General features: G+C 50.6%; 1 protein-coding gene across 1 annotated transcript in view; it reads left to right on the top strand.

Moving 5' to 3' along the window:
* The window catches only part of ZBTB16 (zinc finger and BTB domain containing 16), a 183761-nt gene that overhangs the window by 113749 nt on the left and 46970 nt on the right, over positions 1–23042 (top strand). The window contains exon 4 of the mRNA XM_036088175.2: positions 7388–7474. Coding sequence (XP_035944068.1) covers positions 7388–7474 — 87 coding nt within the window. The remainder of the gene's footprint in view (positions 1–7387; positions 7475–23042) is intronic.

The following is a 23042-nucleotide window of genomic DNA, read 5'->3' as shown; positions in this document are numbered from 1 at the left end:
TCTGAAAACCTGCCGCTCACAGTCCCCGTTAGTCCCCGTCTCCGTTGGCACAGCTTGGAGACAGTCCTCGTGGCTTCCTCAGTCCTACCTTGGATTGGGGCCTGCACCGTTATTCATTCACCCCCCGCCCCCCTCCCCTGTCCTGTCGTGGGTGCCCCCACTTCCTTGTCGGCTAGAAAGAACTCTCCTCCAACCGTATCCTGAGCCAGTCTCCTGTCCTTCCCACATCTGCCCACTGCTTCCCCTCTTCCCCGAATGAGTGTCCCTTACAGAGATTCTGGTTCTGGATCAGTTGTTGTGGTGTTGATCCAGGAGAAAGAGCGAGCTAGAGAGAGAGAGAGCAAGTGAGCTGGCCTTCCAGATCCTCTCGGGGAGCACACATCTCCTTGAGTGAAAGAACACGCAGTGCTAGCCTTTGGAATTGGCAGCCAGCGTACTGTTCTCTGATAAGAGGTACTGTAAATAAAACTGTACACCATGGCCCGTTGTAAAATGCCCTGTGTCTGTACTCATTGTTCTGAGAGCTTATGCTTTTTTTGGGTCTGCTGTTTTGGTACACTCTGTACTTCCTTATGTAAGCAGGCATGCATATCTCATCAGAACATTCAAGATGTTTATTTTAAACTCTCAAGGAATTAAAAGAAAAAGCATACACTATTCCACATTAGATGCTGGCAAATGTGAAGTGTTTTTTTCAGTGCCCCCCCCCACCTTCTTATTAGCATGGGGGGTGGGAGAGGGAGGGATTTTGCCTTTTTTTTTTTCTTCTTTCATTGGCTTCTGCCTTATTTACTTCAGAGAGACACCAGCCCACTTCTGATTGTGTTCAGCATCTTCTACTCCCCGTCCTGGATGCTGGGGACCCCCCACCCTGTTTCTGGTGGGGAGGGCAAGTAGGGAGGAAGGCTTCGCACTTTGCTGAGGGGAGACACCAAAGGGAGTGGCGGAGCGGGGGGACAGCTGCAGGGAGCCTGACGAACTTCTGCTGGATTTCAGCCCTGTTGTTGGAAAGCTGGGGGGTTAGAGAAAGCTTTATGGTTTTGAAAGGGCTTTCCTGGCCCGTGTCTCCTTTGATTCCTGCGAGTCGGGGTGATCCCCCTAGCACAGAGCGAAAGGGGACCCTGCACGTGGAGGCCTTAGACCATCTCCAGCCTCCTTGAGGGTTGTGGTGGCTGCCTCCTTTCTTTCCACCCCAGCTTAACCTGCGTTGAGCCCTCCTCCTTCCTAGAGCCCCTGTCTGACCTTCTGGAGGCATCCAGAAATGAGAGAGAAATAGGAGAGAGTAGGAGTCAGGGAGATTCAGAGGGGTCAGGCGTTCCTGCTCCCCCAGGGTAGCTCATGAGGCACCCTTGAGCCTCATCTGCAGGATCCCCGGGGGCTGGCAAGGCGAGGGCATCTGTCTGTCTGTCTGTCTCTTTACCATGGAACCTCAGATAAACTCTGTGCCCGGGCTGGCCACGGGGGTCGCTCAGCAGATTCGGCAAGCCTGTCCAGGGTCCACTCTGGCTGCTGGAGGCCTCTTGGATGGGCCGCTCCTGAGTGCACTGAGGGAGGGGTTGCTTTTTTCTTGCAGGGGTGCGAGCCCTGGGCAGCTGGGTGGGGAACAGAGGGAGATGGTGCTCCGGGGGAAGCGACAGCCCCATTTCCACTTTCCTTTCTCTGCCCCAAGCTGCCTGAGTGCCAACCGACACCACGTCCTTGAGTTTCAGAAGGGCCAGTAGAGAACCCTGAGCCTGTAGAATAAGGACTCTGCCACCCCCTAGGGGACAGCCTGGCAGTGCCCTGAATGGCCACTGCCCTCTTCCCAGGCCAGTTTTGGGCCTGGAACCTGCCGGAGGGCTTCTTTGTTTACTGAGTGAGTCGTGAGCACAGCCGCGGGGCAGGCAGGGAGCAGGCCACTGGGAAAGGGTGGGGACAGGCCGGAGGCCAGCCCTGCCTGCTCGCACAGAGCTTACAGTCTGCGGGGAAGACAGAGAGGAGCCAGGCAGCGCAGGAGGGTTTCGGAGCGAGGGTTTCGGAGCTGGGTTGGTGAATAGTTGCCGATACTGACATGTTGGTCCTTTGACAGATTTTCCTGCTCCCCTCAACAACAGTCACTCACCTTTAAATGAGAGGCATGAGGGGTGTGTGTGTGTGTGTGAGAAAGAGAGAGAGAGGGAATAGTGAAATATGTCTTTATAAATGTGAGACTCACTTTACACAAGATTAATGACCTCCAAATAACTGTACATTGAACTTCAGTAAAATCAATCATACTTTGCACAGAGAAGTTCTTTAAAGGAATCCTGACCCCGGGCCTGACTGGTGGTGATGGTAGCTACTCCTTATGGGGTGTGGGTGTCGGCCCACCCCCGACCCCAGATAGAGGGCCGGCCCTTCACCCACCTTGTCAGCTCCTCCGAGGGACTGACTTTGTTCCCATTTTACAGAGGAGGTGACAGACCCACTGACATCAGGCAGCTTGGTGGGGGCAGGGTCCCAGCTCATGACTGGTCCGGCTGGGATTCCAACCCTGACCCGTCGGACCCGAATCCTGAGCTCTGAAGCACGCTCTCCTGCCTCCTGAGGTATAAAGGATGCCAGTGAGCTCCTGCATCTGCAGAGTGCTCGGTGCCCGACAAGGAGATTATGTTCATTAAGATCCATCTTCCCCTTCCATCTTCAGTATAGCAGAGCCCATTTCCCAGCTCGGGAAGGAGGGTCCTTGTGGTGTCCGCAGCCGTGAGTGTCCGGGCAGGCCCAGGACCCAGTTCTCCCCACTCTAGATGGTGCTGTTTGCTCAGATCTGTAATCGCGAGGGAGGATGGCAAGGGTCCAGCCTGCTCCATCTTCCTGCTGTTCTCCCTCTTGGCTGTTAATTTCTGTCCCTGCCGTCCATCCCCTCCTCGACCCCATCTCTCCCTCTGTCCTCACTGGCCCCATTCCAGCCTGCTGGCCTCCACCTCCTTTGTCTGGAATGGGTTTCCTTCGATGAGGGTGGGGTGGGGTGTTGCTTCTTCCTTCGGCTTCCCCACTCAGATGCGAGCTCATCAGAGAGCTCTTCCGTGCCGACCCCATATAAAATAGCAGCCCCTGGCCCTCTCTGTCCCTCTTCACTTAATTTACTTCTCTTTTCATCACTTGTCCCCACCTGGTTTATATTTATGGGTTTTTAAAGATGTGCCTTCCCTTCTAGAACATAAGCTCTCTGAGGGCAGGGATTTTGTCCTCTTGTTCATTTACTGTAATCTACCTTTGGACATACTCGTAATGGACATCCAAAAAACATCCCTGTGTATCGGTAGGATACGGCAAGGCATGGCCATCCCTGACCTGCGCCATGCCCTGGTGTTCTCCCCACTCCCAAGATGAGCCCCAGGAAATTTTGGGGGGCGGGTAAATGCTGATCTTTCCCCATGCATCTGTCGTGCTCACTGGCATGACCTCTTTCCTCCCTCCGTCGCTGCCTCGCACTGATGCTTTATAAATGTATTAGTGCCTGAATGATGTCACTGTAATGCATTTTGGGAATAGCCATGTGGTTTATACACACTTGAATTGCTTTGAATGCAAACCTGACATCACAGTGAAGGCAGCAGCGAACAGCATATGCACAGTAAACAGGCAGAGACTGTCTTATTGATTAACAGATGAGGCCTCTATTATTGATCAAAGCTTGGCGAGGAAATTTATCACTTTTAATTTCAGGGCTGCCAAATATTTCTGCCTCTGAGCCAGCCATTACAGAGACAATTTAAAGGCACATGCCTCCTTGGGAAGAGGGGGTTTCTGCCTCTCTTTGCTGGGCTGCCGGACCCAGGAAGTGTCTATCTTTGCTGTTGGGCTGTCCCTGGGGAGTTGGGGGGCGGGGGTCTTGGTGGGGGTGGGGGGAGTCCCAGAGCTTCCCGAATGGGGCCTGAGATGGGAGCCAACGTCTGCGGTCTCGGCGTGTGATAGGAGTTCTGACCCATCTGGGTGGACCAGGCTCTGCACGGAGGCCAGGGGACGTTCACAGCCTCAGCTCAGTGTCGTGACTTCAGCAGGGCAGGCGGGGAGAGGGGAGGACGCTGAGGGCAACCAGATGTGGTCAGGCTCGGGCCAAGTCGGCAAGCTTGACAAGATCGCATGTGCTGATCTGTTTTTATCTTCATCTGAACTTGTCCGATGGCACGCATCCGGCCCTTCGCTTCCTACCTGCCCTCCTTCCTTTCTCTCTGCTTCTCAGTCCTTAAAGCTGATGCCGCTGTCGCCGTGTGGATGGCTGTTTTCTAAGAACCCTCTGCACCACATCCCTTTGAGGTGGCGCCTCCTCATCTGGTTGCAGGGCTCCTGCCTGAGGCTGAGCCCACGGGGCTCTCCGGTCCCCGCTGCCCTCCTCGGGCCTCCCCATCTGCTCTCTCCTTTAGGGAGCCGTTAGAACTGTGAGAAGCAAAGAAAGAAAGGCAGCGAAAGTCAGATCCCTTCCAGATCCGCAGGAAGTCATTGCTGGCTAGTGAGTCGGGACTGGGGGAGAATTTCTCGGGGCAAGAAGGCTGTAGCTTCATCCACCCGCCTGGTCCGCGCTGCTCTTTGACGCACTTGTTGCGTTTCCAGTCTACGTGGATGAAAAGGGGTCCTGGCTGCCACCTGAGGGAACACACTTTCGGACTGTCTTGCCGTCAAGTTCCTTCAAAAGCTCCTTCTGGAAGCCGTAGAAGGCACGAACGGTCCTTGGTCCAAGGACACCCTGCAGCTTGAAGGGACACCCGGAGGTGATCGTGACCTCCCCGTCTCCAGGCAGAATTCAACTCCAGCCACCTAATACAACTGGCAATATTTATATTTGAAGCTCTTCAGGAAAAGTGACTCCATATCTTTCCTAGGGCACTTTTTCATTTATTTATTCAGCCAGTCAACTAATGTTCTTATTGAGCCACCTGGTAGAGGGTATATTTCGCTCATCAGTTGGAATATAGACAAGGTCACTGTTCTCCTAGGACATGACATTCTGTACACACTCTGGGATCCTTTTACCCTTCACTGGCAAGAACTGTTTATTGCCATTTAATTTAAGCCTATACGGTACAAATCGTATTCTGAGTTCTGTTCCTTATAGTATGTGCTGTTATTCTAAGGAAGAAGTTTTTAAAACTTCTTAAAAAGAGTAGTGGAACCATTTCTCCGCTAGAATTTTACACAGAACTTTGATGTATAAAAGGGACGTATTGGAATTTTATTTTCTTGTGTTGGGGGGAGGGAAGCCCATACCTCACCTTCTTATCCGTGAAGCATCTTTGCAGGTGGAGGCCTAGGGAAGCCCAAATACACAGAGATTAAGAACAAAGGCTCTGAAGTCAGGCTGGCCGGGTTTGAATCCCCTTCTGTTACCCCCTGTGCGACGCTGGGCCAGCTACTGAACCTCTCTGAGGTTGGGGTTTCTCATCTGCCAAAGGGGGGTAATAGCAGTATGTACTTTTCATGGTTGGTAGGATCAAAGGCAACAATACATCTTAGACACTTCGCATCGTGCCTGGTATCTGGTAGAGCCTCAGGAAAGCGGAGATTTGGAAAGCAGCACTAGGTTTCTACTATAAATATGTGAGAAGTTCTGCCGTGGGGTGCCCGGGTGCTCAGGGTCCTGGGATCGAGCCCCGCCTCGGGCCCCCTGCTCAGCAGGGAGCCTACTTCTTCCTCTCCCTCTGCCCTGTCCCCCCTCGCTTGTGCTCTCTTTTGCTCTGTCAAATAAATGAAAAAAATCTTTAAGAAAAGTTCTGCCTCTTCTGAGACTCTCATAGAAATGTAAAACACAGCGTTGTTAAAGGAACGATGTGGAGAGCGTCCTGGAAAGGGCAGAACAGAGCCGGCATGCTTGATGCGCGCACCCTCCAGTCCTGAGGATGGAATGGGATGGAGAACTGGGACCAGGCTGTGCTCACACACAGAGACTCAGGGAGGGTCCAGCGGTTCCACCCAGGGCTGGGGAGCATAGCTCCCCGTGGAGTTGGGTGGCTAGCTGGTGAGGCCGCACAGCCACATAGAGGAATTTAGAATCAGTGCAGATTGTGAGCCGTGTAAGTTCTTGAGCGAGAAGTAGGAAGGAAGCAAGTGGCCTTCAAGGCACCTGCATGTACTGGGTGAATCAGGCCAGCTGGTGGGTGTGGCGGCCGTCCTGAGTCTGCCAGTGTTCTGGGCACCGCCCAACAAGGGCCTGGATGGGGCAGTGAGAATCGACATGCAGTGCAAGGGATGCATCTAGAAGACATTTCGAATGAAAACGGCCAAGGCTCGAGACAGGTGCCCCCTGAATGAAATCACCGCGTCAGAGCCTTGAAGAGTGTTAGCAAAGGTAAAACGTCCTGTTTGTCTTGATGCTCTGGACTTGTCGCTTGAGCCTTGTAAATAACGGTTCAGAAGATTTTATCAATTTGCTATCGCACTGAATTGATTTTGTTGATTCCACAAATATGTACAGTAATAGGTTCCCACGGGTGTCGGGCCGATGCAGCTGCGCATGTGATGACACGCTCCTGCCCTCGGAGAGCTTCTAGCGTGGCAGGAGACAGGGATGGGTCCACAGGCGTTTAGGAGAGTACACAGTGAGCCTTTGATCTGGAACGTACGGGGTGCTGTGGGAGCGCAGGGAAGGGCTGCATCCTCCAGATGCGGGGACAGAAGTATGGCAGCTGGTGCACAGGTGGGGCTCTCCAGTGGGGCTGGAGTGTCAGACATGGGAGGAGCAGAAGGATGCGCAGAGGCCTCTCAGTGGGGAAGAGCCTGACCCCCTCAGGGAACCCGACCGGCTGAGTGGGACTGGAGACCAGGCAGCAAGAGTGAGGGGTGAGAGACAAAACTGGAAAGATAGGCACGTCCAGAAGTGCTTTGTGAGTCTTGGTGAGGAGTTTGGATTTTATCCTGAAGACACAGGAGAGTCATTCAGGGATTTTAAGTGGTCAGGTGCAGGGGGTTGTTGGGGCAGATAGTCTAGTTTTGGACGTACTGAGTTAGGGGCTGTCCAAGTAGAGGTATGCCAGCAATTCCTACTTTCCCGTAAGGTACAACTTAAGCAACAGGGCACATTTCCCCTTGTTGAATCTTTACTCCTCTCCGTGGAGCCAGCCCCCCAGAACCCTGCTGCCTCTTGGGGCATCTCATCGAGACCCCATCTCTGCTTGTGTTGGTTATTCTGATTCTGTTCCCTCTTCTCTCTGGGAGACCCCTGAATGGTGGCATCTGGACTCAGTTGGGTGGGTGGTCACAACCTGGAGGAGGGGCTGGGCTGGCTGCTGGGGCCTGCGGCTGTCCCTGACTCGGGATCTTCACTGGTATCCAGCCCCCTCCCCCAGCATCCACCTACGCGATTTCGGCCCAGGACCCCTTTCCCACAAACGGAATATCACTCTCACGGTGACTTCCTCCCCTTTCTTTTCAGCGGGTGCCAAAGCCTTTGTCTGTGACCAGTGTGGAGCCCAGTTCTCGAAGGAGGATGCCCTGGAGACACACAGGCAGACCCATACTGGTGAGTTGACTGATCTGCATTCTCCAGGTCCTCCAGCGTGCCAGCTCACGCATGAGGTAGCTTGGCGGCAGCCTCTTTCAACAAACATGACATCTGGTCGCGTCCTGGGGAGCTTGTGCCATGTTCAGCACTTGTGTGTGTGGCTGGCGGGCAGGAACGTCCACGTGTGACCTTGCCCCATAGCAAAGGCTGCCCTGGATGAGGTCTCACAGGCCACCAGAGTCCCGTCTTCACAGAGCCTTCTAGCATGCTCTTGTTGAGGTCTTAGAAGGCCCGCAATGTTATCTAGCATCCCCTTGCCTTGGTGAACGGTCAGGAAACCTCTCGTACTCTATCTGAATACCTCTGAAACCCTCAGTGGCCACAGCGGGCTGGTCTTCCCCCTGTGAGTCAAGTCATGATATAAAAGAAAGCAGTGTCTACAAAAGGATGCGTGTGAACCATTCAGCTGACAATGAGGTCACCGTACTTGGTGTTAGAGGCCTGGTTGCTCGGCCTCAGTCCCATCACACCATTAGTCATCTTTAGTGTAGCCCAGGTCACCGGGGGAACCTTTCAGTAACTTTGTAAGGTCGGAGGCACCTCCCGTGTCATAGACGAGGGCCCTCCAAGGAGGGACAAGTGACTTGCCCAAGTTAATAGGGGGGCCCGGAGTGTTGCAGCTCGGATGGCCTGGGTCTCACCCTGGCTCTGCCCTGCCTGCCCGCGAGACCAGGAATTCATCCTTGATACTCTCTTACTTGGGGTCACTTCCTCCGTTAGCAAAGCGGAGTCATAATCGTACCTACCTCCGTAGCGTCGCGTTGTCACGGGGATGAATTAAGATTCTTTATTTGAAGTGCTCTGCAGAGTGTTTGGCCCATAGTAAGCATTTCATACATAGGAGTAGATGTATTTAAAATATTTATGGACTTCCCACAACGTGCCTGGCATGCTTGTTGCATTTAGGGTATGGTAACATACGAGACAGATGGCATTCCTGCCCCTCGTGGAACTGAGATTCTAATGGGGAGACGGTATAGGCAAGTAAGTGTGTAATATGAGGTCAGGTAATAATACGTGCTAGTGGGGAAATGAGGCAGGATAAGGGGAAGAGAGTGATAAGGAGAAAAGTGATATTTTAGATTAAATAGCCGGGCCTCTCTGAGAAGGTGACATGAGGGAGTGAGCCTCTCAGAGGGAACAAGCATTTGCAGAAGCCCGGAGGCTAGGCTAAACTTGACTGGCTCAGGGAACAGCATGAGGAGCCTTGTGGCGGGGCAGGGAGAGAGGGCAGGGAGTGAGTGCAGAGAGTGGTGGCAGATGAGGTAAAAAATCAGGTGAGTCTCTCAACCCTAGTAAGGAATTTGGATTTTATTCTCCGTGTGCTGAAAGTCCATTGGAGGGGGATAAAATATTTGCAGATCGTATCCCTGATAAGAGACTTACAGTTAGAAAAGATAAAGAACTCTTACAATTCAATAATAAAAATACAAATAACCGAAATAAAAAATGGGTAAAAGATCTGCATAGACATTTCTCCAAAAATAGACAAGTAGTCAATGAGCGCATGAAAAGATGCTCGACACCACTGGGCCATCATAAGGGAAATACAAATCAAAATGACAAGTCGTTTTTAATACCCATCAGGATGTGGCTATAATACAAAACACGGGCAAGAAGAAGCGTTGGCGAGGACGTGGAGAAATCGGAACCCTACACAGGGCTGGTGGGAATGCAAAATGGCGCAACCGCTTTGGACAGCAGTCTGGCAGTTCCACAAAGGGTTAAACATAGAGTTACCATATGCATAACAACCCTACTCCTACGTGTCTACCGAGAGAAATGAAAACATACGTTCTCACAAAAACTTGCACATGAATTTTTATAGCAGCATTATTCATAATAGCCAGAGGTAGAGATGACCCAGTGTCCGCCCACTGATGGATGGATAAACAAAATGTCATTTATGCGCAGGATGGAATATTATTCGGCTATAAAAAGGGGTGGAGGAGTGATACACTGTACAATATAGGTGAGTCTTAAAAACATCATGCTCGGGGCGCCTGGGTGGCTCAGTCGTTAAGCGTCTGCCTTCGGCTCAGGTCATGATCCCAGGGTCCTGGGATCGAGCCCCACATCAGGCTCCCTGATCGGCAGGAAGCCTGCTTCTTCCTCTCCCACTCCCCCTGCTTGTGTTCCCTCTCTCGCTGTGTCTCTCTGTCAAATAAATAAATAAAATCTTTAAAAAAAAAACAAAAAACAAAAAAACATCATGCTCAGTGAAAGGAGCCAATCACAAAAGGTCCCATGTTGTATGATTCCATTTATAGGAAACATCAAGAATGGGCAAATCTATAGATGGAAAGTAAATTAGTAGGTTCCAGAGGCTGGGGGAATTAAAGGGAAATTGGGAGTGACTCGGGGGGAGGTGATGAAAATGTTCTAAAACTGATGGTTGCACAACTCTTGAGTATATTAAAAACTATTGAACTGTACGGTTTAAATGCATGAATTACATGTTATATGGTATATAAATGATAGTAATGTATGCACACACACATCCCACCCACGCGCATGTGCACAAACACGTATAGAGAGAAGGAGATAATAGTCCATTGGAGGGTTTTGAATGGGAGAATGACATGACTTGATTTATGTGTGTAACAGCTCACTCTGGCTCCTTGGGAATTGACCACGGGGAGTGTGTCACTTAGTAATTACTGTGTAATGAACCACTCCACCAGCAGATTAAAGCCACCGAGTGTCATTATCCCTGACATTCCTGTGGGTTGACTGGGCTCAGTTGGCTGGTTTTCACTTGGGGTCTCTCATGAGATTGCAGTCAAGCTGTATGTGGGTCCAGAGGTCGTCTGCAGACCCAACGGGGCTGGACATTGAGGATAGCTTCCTCACTCTCCGTGCTCTGCCACTTGGCCTCCCTCCGCGGTAGAGTGGCCTGAATTTCTTCCGGGACAGCTCAGGGCCCCAAGAGTTTGGAAGCGTAAGCTGCCAGCTCTCTTCTGAGCTAGGCTGGAAACCTATGGCATCGCTTCCGCCATGTTTGATTGGTCAGAGCAGGCACAGCTGAGCCCCAGATTCATGGGGTGGAAGGCTAGACTCCCCTTCTCGAGGGGTCGTGACGGACAAATACGGAGTGGTATATGGTGGTCGTCTTGGAGACTGGCTGCCAGGCTACCCAGGGGGTAGTGTGGAAGAAGGAAGACCAGTCAGTTGTTGCTGCTGCCACCACCATTATGTCAGCGGTATTTCCGTGTCCTGTGACCTCCCACGATCTGCCTTTCCCAGGTGGAAAACGTGGTATCAGGGGCCTTGCTCTGGACAGCTGGAGGAGCGCTTTCTAGGTGAGCGTCTCCCTGGCTTGGTTATAGAGAAGGTGACTTGGCCAAGTGATTTTGCCCAGGGTTCCAGAGTTAGTTATCTTAAAAGCCAGGGCCGGACCCAGGTGTCCCGGTCCCAGCCAGTTTCTTATTGCCAGACCACACGTGACAGAGAATCCCACTCTGAGAATTCTGATCTGGGGCCTGTGGAGACTGAGCAGTGAGCCGCTTGAGCTGTGCATGCGGATTAAATCTGCAGCAGGAGGAAGCAAGCCACCTCCCAGCCAGGATCAGAGGCGGAGGCTGAGTCCCTGAGGGGTGAGCAGGAGGGGAGGCTGTTTTCGAACAGATCCGGTGCACTTAGTGAGCACCTTCTGTGTGCCTGACACCCCCCACCCCCAGGGGTGGGGGGGAATACAGCAGTGATCAATGCAGACATGGTCTCTATTTATTTTTTTTTCAAACAACTTTATTGAAATAGAATTCACATACCATACAGTTCACCTGTTAAAAGTACACAATTTGATGATTTTGGGGATATTACACTATTTTTTAAGCATACAATTCAGGGGCATATATGACATTTCTACCTGTTTTTAGAATCTGGGTTGATGCAGCTTTGAAAGTTGGGAGCCGTCTTAGGACCAATGCTTTTCTAGGATTTATTAAGTCAGTGAGAATTTGAAAGTGGCCGACTCCTTCCAGAAAAGTCTATTTGACTAGTGGTTGGAAAGAGCCTGGAGTTTGAGTCCGAAGCCTGAGATGGGGCTCTAATTCCACACTCTGGTAGGATGACGGCCTTGACTTGTTATTCATCTTTTCTGCCCTGGAGGTCACCTCACCTGCAAAAGAAATACAGTGCGTCCTTCCTATGGCAGAGGTGGACCCAGCCCATCCTGCCTCCCTTTAGCTTTATCTCCAGGTTGAGTCAATGGAGCTCTTGAAAGGGGTGAGAAATGGAGAAAATGAATCCAAATTAGGGATGAGAGGTGAAGGGGGATGCTTTAGGAAGGGCTCCCTCCCCGCCTGGGCATGAGCTGTGGGCACGCCTCCCCAGTGGTCACGGGCACTGGGCCACTCCTAGTGCAGGCAGGCGTGGCTGGGTGAAGGACAGGTGCACAGCAGGGTTACCCTTCAGCAGTGGCTCTTCCTGACACGTGGCAGAGCTCCTTTAGAGCACCGTTGCCTGCAGAACCCAGGTAGTTTCCCAGACTCGTCTAATTACTAAAGAAAGGACACAACTGGACATCCATTTGCCATCTCTGTTCTAGGAAAGGGGGCCCATGAAGCAGGGAGTGGCCAACTAACAAGGAATGCGGACAGTAACGCTGAAGTTACTGGGCTGGGAAGAGACAAGTGGGGCTCCAGGTACAGTTGGAGAGCCAACAAGAGAGCAGAGAGCGCTCTGAAGAAGAAAAGGAGCCGAAACCCTGGGGAGAGGGAAAGTCATGGTCATGCGGCTCTTTATTTCTGATACCTTACTGGATAAAACACATTTCTCTCTTATACCCATTTAATAGATGAGAAAACGGAGGCCTAGAAGCCACCCACTAGGAAGTGGAGAGCTGGCGCTTGACCCAACTCCAACTTCAGCGCTCTTCCCGCTGCCCCCCACCTGCCTCCAGAGTGACTTACTGTGGTCCACAGGTGTGTGGCTGAAGACTGGGGAGAACTTGTTCAGAGATCATCTTGCTCAGGACCCTGTCTGGGCAGGGTTCTTTTAAATCCCTGTGACCCATTTAACTAAGAATCCTCAACACCCTAACACCTGCATCCCCCTCCCGGGACAGGATACAATTTGCCTGAAACGAATTGAGTCTGGGAGTTCCATTCCCAAAGCCGCCATGTTGGGGGCTAACGGAGCTAACTTGCAGCATTGCATCAGATGGGTGATCATGGTGTCTTCTCGGGGTTTTGAAACCAAAAAATGAATTTTGTAGAAAGTATTTCTCATTCCATTTTAGCCAAACGAATGGCATCTTCACGTTTCCCCCTTTGGACCCCGCTTAACCTGGATTTCTATCGTGGGGTGTGTGTGACTTCTCCTACGCCCCTTCCCCCAAGGTCTTGGTGGGCTCCGGCTGGTGCTCTGGGAGGCCATGCTTGTGGTTGGGCTGGGCTCGGGCTTTGTTGTCATATTTCAGCTTTCTGTTTTGGTACAGCGAAGACTTTGAGGAGATAAACAGAGATCACTTTACACCTTTTATATTATGACAAATACATATTGCAAAACAGTGCTGCTTCCAAACTGTTGGGTTGCAGAGCAGCGAGGAATTAACAGCTATGCAGCTCCCTGAGATGCTTGTACTTCATTGACACATCAGATTTTTTTTAACCGTTCAGTAAAATAAAAAGTGAGAAAACATGCATACACACGCACGTACACACATGCACACCCAGCGTACCGCGTGGGTTCTATATCGGGCATGTCTTAAATTAGTAAGTAGTTCTTGAAGTCCAGATAATCTGATAAATACCATTAATGGCTTAATTTATACTCCTGGTTTGAAATTTGACACACGGACACTATCTTGGCTCAGGAAACACAAGTGGTTTTGTGCCAGAGGTTTTAATGACCGATCAGTAATATAAATTGCTGCATCACTGAACAGAAATAGCTTCTCCGTGTCATTTGATCTGGAAACTTCTCCGGCCAGGCAGCAGTTAATAAATTTAAAAATAATTACCCTCTTTATTCAAAGTCAAACTAATTAGGAGTGGGTTTTACAAATCATAATGTTGTTCAAGCCACTGTACCTCCCCGTTTGGGACCTGAACAGGCCTGGGGGCAACAGCCGGGATCGGGTGGCGTTAATTAGAGGGCAGGGGAGCTACCTTGGCTCTGAGCTGAAGGCGAGGGGGACGAGACGGTCTTGAGCGTGCCCTGCGCGGGAAGGAAGAGGTCTCGGTGAGGGGCTTTCGGGGGGACCTGTAGGAACTTTCAGCCTTTTCATTCATATATAGGGACATCCGAGCAGCTACCTGCCTGTGCCATGAACATGGGGACGGCGGGGCCAGCGCGGGTCTGTGTGGGTCAGGCCAGAGAGACTGTGAGAGCCCAAGGAGCAGGAAGGGGGTCTGAGTGCATGGCTGCGTGGGGAGGACAGACTTGCCCAAAGACAGGGGAGGGGGAGGGAGGCTCTCTAGAGGGCTTTACCCACTGGGCAAGTTTGGGCCCTGAGAGGGTGGCTTAGGTTTGCCTTATAGGATTCCGGAAAGGTGCCCCTTCAGGGCCTGAAGTCAGAGTGTGAAGTTCGGGGTATTCTGTCCATAGTGCCCCCCAGAACTTGGGATCTCGTGTCAGACCATCTAGATTCCAATCCTAGTTTTATGATCTTGGGCATGTTGCTTAGCTTCTGCAAGCTTCGGTTTCCTCCTGCGTAGCATCAGGGTAAGGATGGTGTCTATCGTATAAGGGGTATTGTGAGGATTTAGTTTGATAATCTGTGTAAAGCGCTCAGCCTAGGCCTTGCATAGGTATTTCACCCTCCAGGAGCACCAGGAGCATGCCGGGCCATGTTTTAGAGGAGGCCTCATTGGTTGGTACCATCAAAGGCTCAAGAGTCTTGAGTCTCCTGCTGGTATCCTGGCCCATGTCTGCTATCATCAGGAGCCTGGGAATTCTGGGTCCCTGCCTTCTTCAAGTATGACTTTCTGTGTCTGTCATCCTACCTGAGGCCCTCCTAGTACCTTGGTGAGGAAAAGAGGTAGACACATATGGCTAAAGCCATTGCCAGGCTTAAGGGTCTTCTTGGAGGCCTAGGACACTAGGTTGAACTAGATCTCTAGACTTGACCTGAAGACATTCATCTCTCCCCTCCAGCCCCCCACCTGCCCACCAGGTTAGTGACTTGAGTTAGACTATGCAGTGGCTTGGTCCCATCATCCCTTCATTCACTTATTCCATAAGTTTTAAAGTGCCTACTATGTGGAAGGGCTTTGGGGACCCAATATATGATGGTGAACACAGTCTGGTCCCTGCTTTCCTGAAGATGACAGTGTTGTGAAGTCAGTGAACCAAGTGGGTCTCCTTGCCTTGGGTACAGCTAATACAAGAGCTGTACTGTGTTGGATACTTCGGAGCTCTAATTTTATTTAAGTCTTGGCTGCAGTCCTAACACAGACGCAATTTTCCTCCCTGTTCTTTGCTAGAGAAAACTTAGACCCAGAAAGGTTAAGGAAGGCCAGCATGGGGTATAGCTAGCTTGGACGCCTGGCCTTCTGCACCCCAGAGCCCATGTTTTAACGCTGTCTTCCCTCCCCAGTAGGGACCTTGAACCTCATGTGTAGACCAGGGGTCTACTCTGCCTGTCCAGAAGCCTGTGAAGTCAGGGGTCAGAAGCCCATATTTGAAAAAGGGGGTCAGTTGAGAACAAACAAGCCACACTAGAATTAGAACCCATGAGTCCTTACTTCCACTCCAAGCTCGACTCTGACTACAGAATAAGGCTTTCTTTTCCTGGCCTAGAAAAAGTTGCTTCGATTCCACATTCCTGTGTCCCAGAAGCAGCCACTTAGGCCCATGTAAATGTTGACATGCTGGTTCCCTTCCCCTTGGTGTTGGCTGCAAGAGGGTCGGTCCCATGGTCCAGGAGCAGCTGACACACCTGGTGGCCAAGGGCAGCCATGCTGTGGGATCTGCTGTCTGGGGAAAGCGGAGGGCGGGCGCTGGAGAGAGCCCTGCCCCAGAGTGCTCTTGTTTGCAGTGGGAAGGAGGCTAGGAGGCATCTTGCTGGAGCTCTGGAAGGAAGAAGCAGTGAGGACACACACACATGCACATGCACGCACACGCTCTGCAGCGGGGTGACCGTCCCCTCCCTTGTGAAGGTGCAGAAGGTGCAATAATGCCCCCCCACCCTGGTGTTGCAAGCTCCCTGCTTCCGCTGGCCCCTCTCTCATCCCTGCTTAATGATGCTTGGGGGAAGCTGCAGGGGCCATCTCTGGCTCTGAACTTGAGAACAGAAAGTGAAGTCCTTACTTGGAGTAACATCCTGCGGTGGGTGAGCATGGAAGGGGCGGCAGGAGGTGCGGGGGGTGTGGGGGGAGGATTTAAAAGGGGAGCAGCCACACTCCATCCCTCAGGATGGCTGCCCGCCTTGCCCCTCTCCTGCCCCAGATCTGGCACAAGGGTGGTGCTGGGCCCCGAAAACCAGCAACTGTTCTACCTCTTCCTCCTGGGGGGCAGCTACCAGGTGCCGGCCCCAGAGGAGGAGGGGGCAGAGGGCGAAGGGCCAGACGACGACAAACAACTTAATCTACCTAAAACTTGCCGGGGACAGAAAGGCAGAGCGAGCCTCAAACCCCTGCCCACACCGGAGGGCACGGGGGAGGACAGGTCATTGGAGGAACACATGGATTCCGTGCAAGTTGGCGTGACCTCCCCATTGAACACATAATAGCGTTTGACTTTTATAAACATCAGGGGTGATTGGGATAGCATTTCACGCGGTGTGCCAAGGAATTGAACATGAGAAAGCCCGAGCTCGGGAACGGCCAGGGAACGTCATGGGCACTTTGGGAGGGAGAGTCATATGCTGCTCTTCGTCCAGTCAGTGCATCGGCGTAGACTTACTCTTGACCTCATTTCATGCTGTTACTATAAAGGCATGTTTGATGCCTAATATAGAGTTTTATTTTCCAAGCACTGGGCTCTCGGCTTTGTTGGAGCTGCTCGCTGTGGAGTAGGGAAGGACAACTCAGCTGTCACCTGCTGGCCCAGACAAGACATCCTTTACCCTAGTAGCTCTTGGACCCCCCTGGCCACCTTCTGGAGGGCCCCCCAATGCTTTTTTTTTTTTAATTAAGAAACTTCATTTTTTAGAGCAATTTTAGGTTTACAGCAAAATCGAGTGGAAAGTATAGAGAGTTCTCATGATACTCCCTGCCCCCACATACGCACGGCCTTCCCCAGTGTCAACGTTCCCCGCCAGAGTGAGACCTTTGCTGTTACCTGTGATCCTACACTCACACGCCGTAAGCATCCAGAGTCTACAGTTTGCATTATGGTTCACTCGAGGTGTCGTGTGTCCTGTGGGTTTGGACAAATGTATAATGACCTGTACCTACCAGAGTTGCATCATACAGAATAATGTCACTGCCCTAAAAATGCTCCATGCTCTGCCCGTTCATCACTGCAATACCTTTTTTGTGAAGCACTGCTGCTTTGAATGGTGCTTTTAAGGGGATTGGTGGTGCTTGGCTGTCTTTAGGGATGGAAAAGGAAAGTTCACCCAAGGCCAATCTGGGTTGGAAAAGGTTGAAGCTTATTTACTCAGTAGACCTCTTTGAGTACCTGCTTTATGCCAGACATTGATGCTGGGCCCTGGGACAGGGACACAGCAGTGAGTGGGACTCCTAGGGTCCCTGCCTTCGCCAGCCTCCCGTCGTCATGGGAATGATGGTGGCCATTGTTGTTGTGTTGGGGGTAGCATGGTGTATGGAAGCGACAATGAGTTACGAGAGGAGAACTGAGTTCTTATCTGGGCTCTGTCACAGGCTTGCTTTGTGACATGGAACGAATTGCTTTGTTTCTCTTCCTCTCTCAAATATTGGGTGTGTGACTTGGGCAAGAAAAATTGCTGTTCTGGGGGTTCTGTGGTTCCAAGCACAGCCTGATTCTGATCTCGTACTGATAGTCTACGTTTTTCTCCGCCTTAATTTTCATCTTTGTAAACTATGATTAAATAATATATGGTTGTCGTAAGGACTGGGTAAAATACTCCCTGTAAGGGACTTAGTTAGCCCAGTGCCTGGGTTGGAGAGCACGCCCTCAGTGGTGGCTTCTCGCTGTGGCTGTTTTTAGATGTCTACGGGTTCTGTCCCTCACCAGAAGACACGTATATCTTTCACTTTATTTAGAAGCTTATTCGATAAAAATTTAAGTGAATGCTGTGTCTGAAGAAAGGATTAAAGATGAAGCTCTTTTGCCTCTTAAAAATTATCCCAGAAATTTGAGGGGAACGATAGAACTTAGAGTTTGAGGACTGTGGCTCAGAGCGGGCCACCCCCGCCCCGCCAGCAGCCCATCCAGGCAGGGGTTTAAATAGTACGTCCTGTTCAGTAGAAGGGCTGGGATTCGAGTCAGGGGGCCCCGGTGGTGAGTCTGATGGGCTTCTGGGACCCCCGTCGTTCTGCCGTTCAGAGCTGCTCCTTCTCTCTAATGTCCTCACGCAAGGCGTGATGATCAGCCTCAGCCCCCCACTCGGACCCCGGGTCCCCTCCCCTCTCTGCCTTCCCGTTCTTCATCCCACGTGTTTCTCCTTTATCCCTCTGACCCCGCTTCCAGCTTGCACCCTTTCCCCTCTGCTCTCCTGTCTCCCTCAAGACACCACTGCCGCCCGATGATAGAAAGGAGTTAATAAAAACCAATGTGTAACTGAAACTTGAAAAGCCATAAATCGCCTTGTTTTTTCTAGGATGTTGGTAGCATTTTGATTTAATAGTTGGACAAACACAAGGGCCTATTTTATTCAGAGTTTACAGGCCTCAAGGCTGTTATTCCTCCAAATTTAATAGCATTGAAATTGCAGGGTTTGCTATAATTTGCCTATCGCTTTCTGCTCCACCATTGATGTTTATTGTCAGCGGGATGGAATCTCAATCCGACTCACTTAGATAACATGTCTGTTAAACATTTAGATAATTGTACCATCATTAACTTGTCACATTATTTTAGAGATTCAAAACAGAGGCAGGGTAAGTAGAGGTACTGGAGGTGGGGAGGAGGAGGAGGAGGAGGAAGGGAAAAGCTCCCCTGAGTTCCACGACCAGGAGATGGGAGTTGATTTTACACCCTTGACATGTCAGTGGGGGTGTCTAAGTTAAGGAGGCATGTCCTGCAGAGTGATGCAGAGGGTCGCTCCCTGACGAGGTGGCGTGCCTCTCTCCCAGGTGGGCCAACCCCTGGGACAGTGCGGTAGAGGCTCAGAAACGAACAGCATTCATTCCCAGCCCCAGCTTTGGCCTTCGTGTACCAAAGATCAATTTTTTAGCCTCCCTTAGGGTTGCTGATTACATTATATGTAATTACAAAGCAATGAGAACAACCTAAATGTCCAAAGGTAAGGAATCTGTTAATTATAGTACCTGACGTGGAAAGATGTCCATGATGTTTTGCGTGATAGAAGCTGGTTAGAGAAAACAGGTCGTATAGTGTGGTGTCATTTACTCCAAAACACTGAAGCCATCCTGGAAGATTCCAGAAGGCTCTCTAACTATTAACAGTGAGTATCTTTAGAGAACGGGATTACAGAGCAAAAGTGGTTTTACTTTCTGTTTTATCTATTTCTGAATAATAATAATTATTTATCGGCGTGTCTCATTTATAAAAATGTAAAATTGAAGGTCACATTGTAAGTAAGAAAAATAGCGCTTTTAAGAAGGAGGACTTTTTTTTTCTTTTTTTCTTTTTAGAGAGGGAGAGAGAAAGCAGTGGGGGAGGGGCAGAGGGAGAGGGAGAGACAGAGTCCCAAGCAGACTCCCTGCTGAGCATGGAGCCTGACTCGAGCCTTGATCCCAGGACCCTGAGGTCATGACCGGAGCCGAAACCAAGTGTCACATGCTTAACCAGCGGAGCCACCCAGGCGTCCCAAGAAGGAGGACTTCCTAAAAGAAAAGGCTACACGTTTAAGTAATTGGATTTTAAGAGAGATCCAGGACCTAAGTGTCTCAGCTACATGGACAGGAGCCTCAGTTTCCCATCTTAGGTCACAACTGCTGTCCCTGTTCACCAAGGGCCTTGATGGGGGAAGCACGTAGCAAGACAGATTTCCATTACACTTAAGTGAGGACTGAAGTCATATCTGGAAGGGTGCCTGAGGCCGGAGATAAATGGGAGATTCTGGGAGCAGCGAGATGTCAACAGTAGTGGGGCATGAGCTTGGCATCTACAACCGCCCCCCAGAAAGTCTGCGGTGCATGCACCCTGGTCCCTCAGAGGGGACTGTGGTTCTGGCTGGCTGGCTTTGGAGCTCACGTGATGTCCCACAGCCCCAGGGCCTGCTCTGTGACTTGGGCAGGAGAACTCACTATTGCCTTTCCCAGTTTGTGCACTCCCAGTGACACGACGGAATAGGGGGAGAACGTGCAAGTCAGGAAACAAGGGTTAATGTTTTCCTGATCGTACTGTAAATAATGCAGATATCTGGGGGTGGGAGGGACAAACAACGTAAATATTTTATAGACTGTAGGCTAAAAATATATGTATTTAGAAAAGCAGCTTAAATATTTCATATGCTGCAGCACAGATTTCTTTCGAGGGGAGGAGAAGTGGGCTGGGGAGGCGGTGGGGAAGGAGGGGACCGCGGTTGCCCACGGTGGGGACACACAGGACTTACAGTCAGAGCATGCATGTGAGGCTGGGCAGCCACTGGGATGGGCAGCTGGTGGATCCTGGGAACGCAAGGAGATGGAAACCTCAGATTTTTTGAAACCATCCTTTAAATATCCTGTACTCTCTGTCTTGTCTTTTCTTTCTCTTCTCTTCTCTTTTAATGTGGGAGAGAAACAAATGACAACCTCATAACATGACTTTATTTTTATTTTTATTTTTTTTAAAGATTTTATTTATTTATTTATTTGACAGAGAGAGACACAGCGAGAGAGGGAACACAAGCAGGGGGAGTGGGAGAGGGAGAAGCAGGCCTCCAGCAGAGCAGGGAGCCTGATGCGGGGCTCGATCCCAGGACCCTGGGATCACGACCTGAGCCGAAGGCAGACGCTTAACGACTGAGCCACCCAGGCGCCCCGTGACTTTATTTTTAAAAAGCCACTTCCAACCCAAGAGAATTGAAAACATATATCCAGCATAACACCTTCCAGTTCCAGCCACATCGTTGCAAATGGCAAGATCTTATGCTGAGCGAAATAAGTCAATCAGAGAAAGACATGTATCATATGACCTCACTGATATGAGGAATTTTTAATCTCAGGAAACAAACTGAGGGTTGCTGGAGTGGTGGGGGGTGGGAGGGATGGGGTGGCTGGGTGATAGACATTGGGGAGGGTATGTGCCATGGTGAGCGCTGTGAATTGTGCAAGACTGTTGAATCACAGATCTATACCTCTGAAACAAATAATACAATATATGTTAAAAAAAAAAAAAAAAAAGCAGGAGGGTAAGAATGAAGGGGGGGAAATCGGAGGGGGAGATGAACCATGAGAGACGATGGACTCTGAAAACCAAACTGAGGGTTCTAGAGGGGAGGGGGTTGGGAGGATGGGTTAGCCTGGTGATGGGTATTAAAGAGGGCACGTTCTGCATGGAGCACTGGGTGTTATGCACAAACAATGAATCATGGAACACTGCATCAAAAACTAATGATGTAATGTATGGTGATTAACATAACAATAAAATATTTTTTTAAAAAAAGAAAACATATGCACACAAAGATTCAGACATGAGGGTTCCCAGCAGCATGACTCGCAGTAGCCAAAAACTAGAGATGACCCAGGCCCGTCCCGCCACTGACGAGCAGAGGGCCGTGGAGTATTACTCAGCCGTAAAAAGGAACTGAGTGCTGAGAACATGCTGTCCCATGCACACGGGTGGACACCAGCGTGAAAGAAGGCAGGCGCGAAGGCTGCGTGGTGTGGGATTCCATTTGTGGGAAGTGTTCAGAGTAGGCAAGTCTTAGAGGCAGAGCAGATTGGTAGTTGCAGGAGAGTGGGGAATGCCATCCAGTGCATATGGAGTTTTCTTTTTAGGTGGGGGAAAATGGGAATTGAGGGCGTTGGAGATGGTTGTACAGCTTTGCGAGTCCATTCAAAACCATCGAATTGTGTATTTTAAAAGGCAGTACTCCTCTAGGGTTTGTGAATTCTGTGTCGGCTAAAACAGAAAGCCCCTCTGGGTTGTGGTTGGTTTGTGCCGCGCAGCCCGGTCCCCCTGCCTGCTGTGTCACAGGCCTTCCTCGACAGGTAGCAGGTTCATGCCAGAGGGCCCGTTCGGCCAGTCATGCCGTTCACAGAAGTCACCGGGGGCTGCAGCCCTCCTGGGCTCAGAGGTGCCTCCATCTGCTCCCCGCTCTGACGTTTTCAGAATTGGGAAATGGGAAAGGTAGGAGGAAAGAATCAGCTCCCCACCCTCCGTGGGAGAAAGATGGGACTCTGACATCCTCCGTCAGGGAATGGGGAGTTGCCTTCTGGGTAGATCTCAAGAAGAAAAGCTGGTCCTCACCTTGCCAGGGAGGTGTCACTCTTGCCAAAGGCAGCGTGATCAGCATGGACCCAGGGAGCCCATTTTAAGAAAAGAATCCTACAAGTTATATGTGCTCAGTGTGGGGAAATTAGACAATACACCGTCTTTTTGTTTTAAACAAATGCGGAGCGATTGTAGGCAATGCATGCTCTTTTGTAATCTGTAATGTGCATGCCAACAGACCTGTGTCTTGGTAATTATTTTAATGGTTTCCTAGTATTCTCCCCACACCCATTCATTTATTCTGTAAGCCCCGATGGGCCTTACTTGTGCACCAGGATTCGCCTTTTGCCTTCCATGCTTTGGTCGGGGGACTGGGCCCCCTATCTGGAGGACCTTCTGGGGACTGCAGGCAGAAGTGACTAACAGAGATGCAGCGCATTATCACCTCTTCCTTCTGTCAACAAGATAAACTGGGCTGGCCGGGCCCTTTTGCAGAAGCTGTTTACCAGGCAAGCTTGAGATGCTGGGAACATAGCCAGTCCTCACATTTGATCTTCTTAAAAGCTGTTTCCCTTTGGTTTTCTCCAGCCTTGCAAATGGCCACTCGCCCTGGGCAGGATCTGGGCAGGTAATTTACCTCCTCTACTAACTTAATGAATGGCCCCGCCCGGGGCCTGGGGAGACCAAGGAAAATAAAGGCATCGATTTATTTGCCAAGTTAAAACGCAGAGTTAAGTAGCAAGTTAAGCATCTCCATATGTTAAGTGTCCCAGGGCCAACTAGGGGCAAGATATCCTACAGGAGAAGGGCCCCCCAACAGGTATTAGGAAAAAGGCTTTTCTTTTGGAGTTTCCTTCTGTGAACATTAGGAAAAGTTACTTAGCCGCGGGATTGCAGGTTTGGGTCAGACAAAATGTTCCCTGCCCCGACTAGGAGGAGATCCATTACAGATTGGAAATGACTTTGTCTCTAAGTGCCCATTGTCAGATGGGATACACATTTCCCTCAACCAAACAAATATAAAATGCTTCCAGCCTCAGCTCCGGATTTTCTATTACTGTTTCACAGGACTCCAGAGAGTTTTAAGATGGCAATTTGATTAAGCTTA

Source organism: Halichoerus grypus, chromosome 11 (genome assembly GCF_964656455.1).
Source record: "Halichoerus grypus chromosome 11, mHalGry1.hap1.1, whole genome shotgun sequence".
NCBI classification, from domain to species: domain Eukaryota; kingdom Metazoa; phylum Chordata; class Mammalia; order Carnivora; family Phocidae; genus Halichoerus; species Halichoerus grypus.
Note: the sequence above shows the minus strand (reverse complement) of the source record. Positions and strands in the feature narration are given on the sequence as shown.